The sequence below is a fragment of the Camelus ferus genome, chromosome 5 (genome assembly GCF_009834535.1).
Source record: "Camelus ferus isolate YT-003-E chromosome 5, BCGSAC_Cfer_1.0, whole genome shotgun sequence".
Lineage (NCBI taxonomy): Eukaryota > Metazoa > Chordata > Mammalia > Artiodactyla > Camelidae > Camelus > Camelus ferus.
Genome location: NC_045700.1, coordinates 73,336,582 through 73,348,822, shown reverse-complemented (window position 1 = coordinate 73,348,822; position 12,241 = coordinate 73,336,582). Strand labels below are relative to the sequence as shown.

At 33.0% G+C, this 12,241-nt stretch overlaps 2 protein-coding genes across 5 annotated transcripts in view; one reads left to right on the top strand and one right to left on the bottom strand.

The window, feature by feature from the left end:
• The window catches only part of MARS2 (methionyl-tRNA synthetase 2, mitochondrial), a 39,566-nt gene extending 34,149 nt beyond the window's left edge, over positions 1–5,417 (top strand). The window contains exon 5 of the transcript XR_004320075.1: positions 5,244–5,417. The gene's annotated coding sequence lies outside the window, so the exon portion shown is untranslated. The remainder of the gene's footprint in view (positions 1–5,243) is intronic.
• Positions 1–12,241, bottom strand: part of BOLL (boule homolog, RNA binding protein) — a 50,453-nt gene that overhangs the window by 21,824 nt on the left and 16,388 nt on the right. For 3 of the 4 annotated variants that reach the window (XR_004320076.1, XM_032480121.1, XM_032480119.1), the window contains 4 exons: positions 11,141–11,212; positions 7,194–7,241; positions 6,304–6,432; positions 988–1,086 (listed from right to left, as the gene is read on the bottom strand). Coding sequence is in view for 3 of the 4 variants with exons in the window: in XM_032480121.1 (XP_032336012.1) it covers positions 988–1,086; positions 6,304–6,432; positions 7,194–7,241; positions 11,141–11,212 (348 nt within the window). In the remaining variant the exon portion in view is untranslated. Of the gene's footprint in view, positions 1–969; positions 1,087–6,303; positions 6,433–7,193; positions 7,242–11,140; positions 11,213–12,241 lie in introns of those variants that run through there. The other variant, XM_032480120.1, reaches the window with a different exon arrangement.

Sequence of the window (12,241 nt, the reverse complement as noted above, 5' to 3'; positions counted from 1 at the left end):
TGTTTGCAGTGGCAACAGCAGTGAAGAAATGCAGTGAGTGGTGAAGGCGTGAGGTGATGAGAGAGTAGGGAGGCTCCTTAAAGTAGTTTAAAGTTACTGAAAGTTGGTATGGAGTTCCAACACATGGGTTGGATCAGAAGCAAAAACATGAGTGTGTAATAGCTAACCTCCATCATTTTGTTATACAGAATACACTGTAAGCAAGATTCATATTACCATTATAAGTTAATCAATCTGGGTTCTTTATTAGACATATAGTAACATTTCCCTAAGTGATGATGTAAGAGTTTCACTAAGAAACTAGGTCACATGGGAATAAGCAGAATTCTCTGCTATACAGTAGATAGTTGAAATATATTGAATATATAAGTGGATGTAACTAGACTATCACTCTTGGCCTGGATCTGATGTAGGATGCATGAGCACAATTCCTAAAGTGAAGAGTAGATCATTAACTGTCTTCATTTCCCCACATAATACTTAGCTACATGTCATTAACATAACATAATAAAAATATGAGTATATGAAATATCCAGGAAAATTCATAGAGACAGACAGTATATTAGAAGCTACCAGGGACTGGGGAGAGGAGAGAATGGGAAGTTATTGCTTAATGGGTACAGAGTTTCTATTTGGGGGTGACAAAAAGTTTGGAGATGGTGGTGATGGTTGCACAGAAATGTGAATATAATTAATACTATTTAGTTGTATATTTTAAAATGGCAGATTTTAAGTCATATATTTTATGACAGTAAATAAAAGTTTTGACCACCTGTGGTTTATAAATTGCTTAAAACTAATTAAAAGAAATTATAGCTAATTTAGAATTGTATTTCCTTCACATGAAAGGTTTCACTAATTCTGTACTTCTGATCACAAATGTGATATAAATAAATATCCAAAGTTGTTTCTTTTTGGAAGAGAAATTTGGAAAACTTGAAATATGACTGAAGAATGACAGAAAAAAAATCAAAACCAACTTCTTACTTTGATCGGTTCGGGCTGCATCACAGGTGCAGGCATAGCAATGGCACTTGGAGCATAAACCTGGTGATATGTTGCTTGAACTCCATGATCAGAATAAGGCTATTACAAAAACAAGGAAAAATGTTGTTTTTCATTTATTAATTAAAAATATTTATTCAGCATTATAACATACTAGGCATTTTGCTACACAATGGAGAAATGCAGATGAGAAGCACATTCCCTGTCTTTAATTAACTTAAAGACTGATATGGGACAGACTAGTCAAAATTACCCTAAGACCTATGAGACACACAGGAAAGCATGGGAGAAAAGAACAGAATTAGTTGATGTAACTTAAAGTTGGGGAGGTGGTCAGGGAAAGCTTTCTAGTGGAGTTGATGCTTGAATTTGAAGAATTCGGGAAAAAAAGTGGAACCAACATGTGAAAAAGCACAGAGGCAACTAAGAACACACCTCATCTGGGAGATCTGTGAGGTTGTTTGGTACAGCTGGAAGGAAGATTATACACTAAACGACAGCTGAAAGATGAGGCAGTGGAGTAACAGGCAGGGAATAGATCATGTAAAAGTAGATTTATGGCTTGTCCAACAGATCATGGTACCGTTCACTGAGATACGGAATACAAGAAACACAAGGTTGATGTTTATGTAATTGTGAGTGGGTTGGAGTTAGGTTTGTAACATGTAAAAGTTGAGGTATCTGCAGGACTTCTAGTAGAGGTATACTGTTGATAGAAAGCTAGATGGCTCTATAGAACAGCACTAATAGAAATATTATGTGAACTACATGTTAATTAAAATGAAGACAGTCAAAAGGTACAAACTTCTAGTTATGAGTAAGTAAGTACTAGGGATGTAATGCACAACACGATAAATAGAATTAACGCTGCTGTATGTTATATAGGAATGTTAAGAGAGTAAACCCTAAGAGTTCTTGTCATGCACAAATTTTTTTCCTAATTCTGTACTTTTGTATCTGTGAGATGATGGATGCTCACCCAAACTTACTGTGATAATCATCTCATGATGTATGTGAGTCAAATCATTATGCTGTAAACCTTAAACTTATACAGTGCTATATGTCAATTATATCTCAATAATACTGAAAGAAAAGAAAAATTTCCAGTAGCAATGTTAGAAAAGTAAAAAGAAACAAATAAAATAAATTTTTGGTAATACATTTATTTTAAACTGATATAGTCAAAATATATCAAAGTGTAATCAACATAAAATTAGTGATAAGTAAAAGTTTTACATTCCTTTTTCATACTATGTCATCAAAACTTGGTGTGTATTTTGCACTTACAACACTATTGAGACCAGCCACAGTTCAAGTGCTAAACAGCCACATGTGGTAGTGGCTATCGTTGTACTGGGCAGTGCAGGTCTAAAATTCAGGAGTGAGGCTCGGGCTAGAGACATGGGTATGGATGATAACCTCAGAATGAGTATGTAGGGTGAAAGAATGGAGAATCAAATATGAAATCATGGGGAGCAAAAGATCAGCTAACAAAGAAACATAAGGGGAGGAAAAAGAATTGCCAGAAGAAAGCAGTATCATGGGAACCAAAGGTAGGAAGAGTTTCAAGGAGTATGTCCAATGTCTCTGAGAGGTCAAGTAAGATTAAAAAGCAAGTATTTGGCAATTAGGGAGTCACTGATGACCTTTATCCAAGCAGCAGAAAGGTAATAAAGCAGACTTCAGCAGGCGAGGGGTGTATGGGTAGTGAGGCAGTAGAAACACTGAGTGTAGACTACTTTTTCAATCTTGGCTTTGAAAGGTATAAGAGAATTAGGGCATCAGTGGGGGTGTGTCACAGGATAATAATTTTTGTTCTACCAGGAGCTAGACACTATATCAAGAACTTCTGTATACAACTCTAATCTTTTCATCAATCCTGCAAAATAGATTTTTCTGATGTCTTTATTTTACAAATGTGGACATTATGAAGCCAACACTGTGAAGAGTTAAGTAATCATCCAAAGTGGCATACTAGTAAGTGGTGAAGCTATGAACCAATGGAGAGAAAATAAAATAAATAAGAAAAGAAGGATAATAGTGGAATGAGGTCTCTGAGGAAGAGGGAAGCGATAGTATCCAGAGCAAAGAGGCAGAAATAACCTTGGACAAGAAAGGTTACTTAAAAAAATACAAGATGCTAAGGATGAGTTATGATTCAGGTAAATTTGTATTTTGGGGGCTGGAAGCTGAGGTGGTTTCCACAAAGTGTTCCCTACCTACTCTGCAAGGTAGAAGGTGAAAGCTATATTCTAAGAGTGAAGGGGTAAATTAGCCACTGATACAAGTGAAAAATGATGCTAATTTATTTTTATATTTTAGGAAATCTAACTATAAAACTTGTAAGAATAAGCCCTATGTTTTTTAAATTTAGGGAAAAAACACTTAAAATATAAACTACCCCACCCTATTCATTAATTTATATATTAGACTTATATCTTCTACCAGAAATAATAATAAATTAAAAATATGCTTATATTATTTTGTATGGAAGTATCATAAAAATTAACAGTACAGTTATAACCTAACATAAACAATATTTCCAGAAAAATCTTATTAGATTCCACTAAATAGTGAACTATAACCTGGTAAGTTATCTGATGTAAGAAATTAAGAATGCAGTTTAGTGTCAAAATAGATTACGGCTAAAAATCTAATGTAAAAGCATTCTTACCTCACTGCTCCCCCAGCCCCCCAAAACCAGAAAACAACAAAAAGAACAAAAGACAGATTTTTTAAATGCCACCATCAAGTAAACAAGGAAGTGCCCATGATCCCCAAACTACAAACAATGCAGAATGTCTGTCAAATGCTATGCAACTTGGACCAATATAAAGGAGGATTCTGAAGCCTGAGGAAGGTTATGATTTCCCTGAAGGTCAATGTTCTGAAAGGTCTATTCAAAGATTCTTTATAGTCTCAAGTGAAGGGGTGTGTCAGGCCAAGGCATAAGCAGGAAAGATCACCACATAGATCTAATTTTACTTAATAGCAGAGGAGGCAGAACTGAAGGAGAAATCATGCTTTCAGTATTTCTGTGATCTGCTACCTTGCATTATGGCTGAGGGACACGCCGAAGGTGAAGCAGGGTGAAAGTGGAAAGTGAAGTAGCAATTACTGTAACCCAGCACAGAAAACCTGAGACAAAGGAGACTTTGCTAGGAGACAAGTGATCTCCAGAATGCTAAAAACTGGCAGAAGAGCATCTCAGGCAGGAGACGTGGCAGACTTGGTGGTAGGGTATTTGAGACAACAGCATGCTCCTCCCACCCTGTATTTCAACAAATAGCTGGTCTCATTTAAGAATTAGTAAAGACAGGAAGGAAAAGGAAGCAACCTGAGACTTCTCATCCTCTCCAACTCCATCAAGGGAAAAGCAGGAAGGGGGAAAGAAAAGAAAATAGTAGAACAGTTCAGATAAGTATAATTCTTTTGATCTCGAAAGAAATTATAATAACACGATCTCTAAAAAGAGCTTCAAAAAGAGATTTTAAGTTAAAAGACATTTATAGGCAATGATGTAAGCAAAGTATCAGAGTTTGGGATTAAAAAAAGCTAAAAATAAAATAGAGATGGAAGCTTCATTAGTCATAATAAAAAGCAGACTAAACACAATGAAAAATATAGTCATAGTTATCTTGAAAAAGCATATAAGACAACATTAAAAAAAAACCATGGTAAATTATATCAGAGATGACAGATATGAAAGACAAAAAGATCTAACATGTGCATCACTGGTGTTCCTGAAGAAGAAGGAATAGAACTGGAATAAAAAAATTTTTTTCAAACTTCTAACAGGAAAAAAGAAACCGTGAAATAAAAACTAGTCTAAAAATCAAAAGGGCAAACTGTGTCCCAGGAAAAATGTTATAAAGACTAATAAATTCCAAGACATATACTGGTGAAGTGATTTCAAATTAAGACAGACTTTTCAGACATGCAGGAAGAAAATGCAAATTATGTATAAGGGGGAAAATCAGGCTGGCTTCAATCTTCCTTATAGCTATACTCAACACCAGAAAAGAGTAGACTAGAAGTTCTAAACGAAAATCATATTTTTATGGGTTGAATTCTCTCAAAACTTTTGTGTTGAAGTCCTAACCTCCAGTATGTTAAGAGTGTGACCTTATTTGGAGAGAGGGTCTTTACAGAGGTAAGCAAATTGACATATGGTCATTAGAGTAGAATCTAATCCAGCATGACTGGTATCCTTTTAAAATTGGGAAATTTGTAAACAGAAACAGGAAAGACAATATGAAGACACAAGGTGATGATGGTCATCTTCAAGCCAAGAAGAGAGGCTTGGAATAGCCCCCAGATGGAACCAATTCTGCCAACACCTTGATTTTGAGCTTCTAGCCTCCAGAACTGTGAGACAATAAATTTCAGTTTTTTAAGGCATCCAGTTTACTGTACTTTGTTCCGGCAGTCTTGGAAATCTTGAAAGAGTATGATGCAGCTATTTTATAGCTAATCTTAATTTCTTTCAGATTTATAGACAACAAACATGTGGACCAAACAAGCCTGTAAGAACTCAGAGAATACAGCACCTATAAACCTTCTTCAACAAAGAGTACTTGCATATTTAGTCAACCAAGTGATAAATGGAGGCTGAGATGAAGAATGGAGAAATTCTAGTAAAACTACTGATAGTAAACATGAAGATTCAAAATTGTGGAAATTATTGTTTCAGAACAAAATTACAACGTTACAAACCTTAGCAATATAATAATAATAAGAAGGCTAAAACAATACACTCAAATTGGGTGGTGGGCATTAAATTCCAAATCTTTCACAACACATTTAAAACATGCTATGTACAGTTTCTGGCATATAGATGATAAGGTTATTAGTAATGGTCTGGGAATATAATTTAAACACATGGAAAATAATATTTACAATTTGTAGTTATAAAATAAATTTGATTTACATTTTTAAAGGAAGAATTTTTTAAAAGATTTTTTTCTTCTTTGACTTAACTTTTATATGCTTTTAATTGACAGAATGTTAGTAACAATACATATTAGCAGGCAAACCAGAAGAAGCATTTGACATCTTACTCTTTCAAGGGGATTGAGTCAGAGATTAGCCTAATAGAGTGAATGACTGAATTAAGAAATGGTTCAGAACTAGTTAAGAAGGCTAAGATGAAGCATTCTTAGATATAAAAATGTGAGTAAATCAAAGAATATACAAGATGTTCAACCTTAATGAAGGTCTTGAACAAATATCTTTAGGAAAGAAATAAATGTTAAGATGAAGTAGTTATAGATAAATTACTTTGAGACTAACACATACCTCTGGAACTGAAGCTTCCATCAGAGACAGTGGAGGAGGAACACATCCACTGTCTTGTGCAATTTCCACTGGTTGATAAATAACCTCTGAAGGTTGCAGGTATAAGAACGGAGCAGAAGAGGCAGGAGACTAAAATGCAAAATCGTATTTCTAATTAAAATAGGATTAGTTATTTCAATTAAACCAAATGACTTACCCAACACATGAAAGAAATATTGGTTTCTTATTTTCCTAAAGTTGTTTTTCAGGCACAGCACTAAAGTATCTTAGCAACAAACTAGTAACTCTGTATTGTTATAAATTCCAATTATGTGGATGTTACTAAAAAACGTTAACACTGACAAGTACTAAAAGTTCTTAGTACTTCAGAACCTCATATATAAATCAGATAATAATTAAGATCACAATTAAAGGTTGTAATAATATAACCTATGGTATTTAAATTGGCATAAATGTCTATTCTCAGCTTTCTGACTTCCCATGGAAATGGGAAATGTCATTAAACAATCTTTTCAGTGGTATACTATTTGTTATCAAAAGTTGGGAGATGGAATACTTATTTAGGAGCACAAATAAAACTGAAGTAAAATCTGAAGTAAAGCTAGAAAAATGCTATATTTTCTAATAATACTAATAGTAAAAAGTAAATTTTCATTTCAGTTTGTATAGCACTTATTTATAAAATGCTTTCACTTACAAAAATCATGTGAGGAAACTTTTAAAGGTATAGTATTACTACTTTCACTTTACAAATGAGGAGGCTGAGAAATAGTGATTAAATGAATTTCCAAAGGTTATCACAGTTAATAGAAGAAGGTCTCAAATCTAGTCCTCCTGTCTTAAATATTCATGCAGTCTTCACAAAAACCATGAAAAAAGTTAATACTTACCTGAGGAACACCCCACTGCCACTGACCTGGTAGACACTGTGCAGGGGCCTAAAATGAAAAAAAAAAAATCCATTCCAATTATAAACAAGGGTTAAAACTGGATATCTACATGCAAAAGTATGAAGTTGGACCCCTACATTTCAAATCATATTACAAAACATTAACTCAAAATGGGTCAAAGACCTAAATGTAAGAGCTAAAATTATAAAACTCTTAGAAGAAAACATAGGTGTAAATGTTTGTTTTTTTGAAATAGACAATTAAATATTATGATCTCAAAAGCACAAGTAACAAAGCAACAAAAGAAAAAAGATAAACTGGACTTCATCAAAATTAAAAATTTCCATGCTGCAAAAGATACCATCAAGGAAGTGAAAATAAACCCACAAGATGGGAGAAAATATTTACAAATTATATATCTGATAAGAAACTTGTATCTGGAATATATCAAGAACTTTTATAACTCAATAATAAAAGGCAAGTAACCCAATTTAAAAACTGGTAAACAACATGAATAGGACATTTTCCCGAAGACAATATACAAAAATGGCCAGTAAGCATATAAAAGACATTCAACACCATTAGCTTTGGGTTATGGAAATCAAAACTACAAATTATTATCACTTCACATTCACTAGGATATAATAAAAAAGGTAGATATTAAGTATTGGCAAGGATGTGGAGAAGTTAGAACTCTCATAAACTGCTGATGGGAGTGTAAAATGGTGCAGCCTTTTGGGAAAATACTGTAACACTTCCTTGAAAGGTTAAATATAGAGATGCCATATGACCCAGTGATTCCACTCCTAGGTATAAGACCTAAGAGAAATGAACACATGTCCACACAAAAATTTGTACACTATGTTCACAGCAGCATAATTTGTAAGAGCTAAAAAGTGGAAATAACCCAAATGTCCATCATCACATGAATAGATAAACAAAATGCGGTATATCTGTGTAATGCCCAAAACAGGAAAATCTATAGACAGAAGGTAGATTACTGGTTGTCTAGGACTGGGATTATGGGAAAGGGAAATGGCTGCTAGTGGGTAAGGTTTTTAAACTTTTTTGGTGGTACAGTTGCATAACTCTTGTGAATTTAGTAAAAAAATCACTCTATTGTACACTTTAAAAGGTGAATTGTATGGTATGTGAATTATATCTAAACAAAGCTGTTATTTAAAAAAAGGAGGGTCAAATTATTTAAGAGTATTTATTGTAAGATGACAATATAACAGACTATTTCTTAAATTAGTTGTATTATTTCTTAATAATAATTTTTTAGCTTATTTTCCACATTTGATAAAGTCTTTTTTTATTATTGAAATAAAAAAACAGAAAAAAAGAAGATCCCATGAATTTACCATCTAAACTTTTAATTTAGTTCTGACCACATCATCTGCTAATGGATGATAATCACTGTACTATAATGATGACCAAGATAAGGTGAGCTCTCTGATCTGTGTACCATGTTCAAAAAGGCAGGATAATGTATAATGTCTTAAGAAAATATTTTAATAAAAAATCTGATTTAAAGATTTCTATCTAGGTTTGTAGATAAACAAAATCATTATCTACTTAAGAAGTGAGAAATAAGGAGATAAATACTGACTGAACCATGCATTACCTGATTTTACTAACAAAAATTGGTAAAGCTGTCAATCTTAGAATTTGTAAAAAGAAGGAGCAAGAGAAGATGCTTATCAAAATAGCAATTTTAGGGGCAGAATGATGATAAATAAATTTATAACTGGAAAGAAATGTGTGAAGTGAAATTATTTCTTTTATTGCAAAATATTAGTATGTTACAAACTGGTACCAAAATCATTCCTGAGTATATCTCGGTAACATACTTCCAATTTTATAATTTGTGTCAAGTGGAAAACCAGAGTCAAAGTATAAAATTAAATTGTATTAGAAACTTTTCAGAACACATTTAGGTCATGTATGTATATATGTAATCAATTAATGAAGGAGGAGCTGGACTCCACAAGGTGTAAGCAGAAAGCAACTTTATTCTGTCTCACCCTTGGCACTGTAACAGCACTGTGTCGAAACTGGTGGTTACCAGTGGTGAGAGGGATGGTCGGTGGTAGGGGAGGGATATGATAAGGGTAGGAGATTAAAAGCTGCAAACTACTATGTATAAAATAAATAAGCTATAAGAATATATTGTACAGCACAGGGGATATAGCCAGTATTTTATAATAACTATAAATGAAGTATAACCTATAAAAATTTTGAATCACTATGTGGTATACCTGTAGCTAATATATATAATATTGTAAATCAACTATACCTTAATAAAAAATGAATAAATAAACTTTTCAAAGAGTAAAACAAACAAACAAAGGAAAAACACAATTCTGTGTTGAGCTGTTCTTCCTTGCCCCTGGATAAAAATTCAGATAGATCACTTCTAGGGGTGGGGCAGATTCCAAGTACTAACACTCCGGTTAGGTACTTTACCAGATTTTTTGGTGATTTCCCTGTTGAGAACTTCTGACTGCAATTCTAGACCTTGATTCTAGAGGTTCACTTCACATAGATTTTTTTCTCTCCTAGGGTAAGCTTAAAGTTTTTTGGAAAGAGTCTCTTCTGTGAGGTTCATATCTTGCTTTGGGAAATATAAACCTTCATTTGCTGTTAGGCATTTAACACTTTCCCACTGTACCCTTCTCGTCTGACTTTGCCTCCATAGACCACTCCAGCTTCTTCAGATACTTTTTAGGTGAGGTCTGGTCCAAGTGGTACTATCTCACAAATTTCAGGGGACAAATATTAAACTCTCATTCTCTGAAGTCATCTTTACTTGATTGAGGAGAATGGGAAATGCAACTCTCTCGTTAAAGAAAGCCTCATTACCAACCTCTCTTATTAACTGCGTCCTCATACGTGCTCAAGGTAGTCAATAAGCTAAGGGTCCCAAAACTGGTTTCACAAGTTTTGGTTTGTTATGCTAAATGGCCTGGTACCTAATGTTCTGTATTTGGGGTCCCTGTCAAAATTTTGAGGCACCTTAGGAAAAGTCATGCTTCATACATACTTTAAATAAATGTCATTTACTTACTTTCATTTTTACTAAGTGAAGAAAACACTCTAGATAATTTTATATTTAGCATAGTAATAGAATTTAAAAATAACTGACCTCCCCAAAACCTAGTCTAATACTAAAAATAATTCCAGTACTGTACTGTAATTTCATGTGGGTCTATTTAAAAAGTTCAAAAAGAAAAAAAAAACCCAGAAATAAATTCTCTTCCACTGTTCCAAAGGTATGAGACAATGTGACTTTATTTGTGAATGCTATTGATGACAAGTTGGCAAAATTTTTCTGTAAAGGGCCAGAGGATAAATAGTTTAAGCTTTGCAGGCCACAGAATCTCTGTCGCAGCTTCTCAATTCTGCCACTGCAGCACAAAGGAGCCACAGACATCATGTAAACGAATATGGCTGTATTTCAATTATGCTTTATTTACAAAACACCAAAGTGGTCTGGCATTACCGTTCACTTATCCCCAATTTCCCACAAGAATTAATGAAATAAAGAGGATTGTTTAACTAAATATATTACACAATATATTACTTATTTTAATATACATTTATTAAGCATAATAACTAGAAATTGACATAAGGTTAACAGTAACATTAAAAAAAATCAGCCTGTGGTCCAAAATCTTTATCTTCCTTTGGGAATTATTTCTAAAGTCTTTTTAGATTAAACGTTAGCCACAGGAGCAAAACTGACCTCATTACATTTGCTAAAAGGAAATAAACAGTCCATCTTCTTGTATGATATTGTTTAATTCCTTCATAAAAAAAGAAAAATACCACTGCTATCAAGGCTTAACTTTTTAATTACTAGAAAATTTGTATGAGAGGGAAGAAAATGAAAGTTACTCAAAAAGGACAAAGTATCAAAGAAGATTTTATAATTTAATGTTTACCTGGTAGTGATATGCAGGTTGCTGATAGACAGGCTGAGCTACCATCACAGGGGAACTAGATATAGAACGTGACTGTAAGAGGAAAAACAAAACAGAAAAATTATTTCAGGCAAAATTCTTTAAAATAGTTTATAATAAAATTTATCTCACACTGTGACCTAAACGCAGCCAACTTACGGTTTATGATGGAAATGTCATTTTTCTACCTCTTATTGATATTGTTACAATTCCATTTAGCTCTAATTTTATAAGTCTAAAATTATCACAGTATTTTTACTTCCACGTGGTTTCACTTCCACAGCAATGCTAAAACCACCACCAGAAAAGCTGCTTTTAGTCCAAAGATTATGAAAATACAGTTCTAAGAGACTATTTAGAAGAAAATGGCAGCTAGACTTAAGGTAACACTGCCTATTTCCACTGTAGAGATCAGCAGTAGAATAATGTTTACATAGCATTTAGAGCTGAATAAATAATCATTATCTGATTTTGCCACTGATTTCCCACTACTTATAAATAGTTAACATCCTATTTCCTTGTTATACATTTAATTAAAACAAATACTTTATTTACTGAAGCATTTGTTAAATTGTATTTATTAATCTGATATTTAAATGAGTTAATCATCCAATAAACTTAAGGTGATTTATTATGTTTGAAGAAAGTACATCTAACAGTTGGTTATTCAAAGTAATAGAGTGAACCCCAAAATTGGTCATTTAAAACTAGATCATTAATAAAATAGTGAAGTTGTATTACAAAATAGGTAAAATAGGCTTTAATGATAGAAATTAAAATTCAATTTCTAACATGGAATATAATTTACATTGTTTTAACGTTTACCCCCTCAAACTAAAGAAAAGTATCATAGTTTTGCATAATTTTCAGACTATCATGTGCTAATAAAATTGTGCCACAGATTAACATTAGAAAATAATAATGTAATTTACTGTACTTAGAATAATGGAGGAAAAAATGATAATCTCAGCAGATACAGAAAAAGCATTGTGAAAATTCAATACCCTTTCATAATAAAACCTCTTAAGTAATCCAAATAAAAAGTAACTTCCTTAATTGATTTAGGGCAATAAGTCACAACCT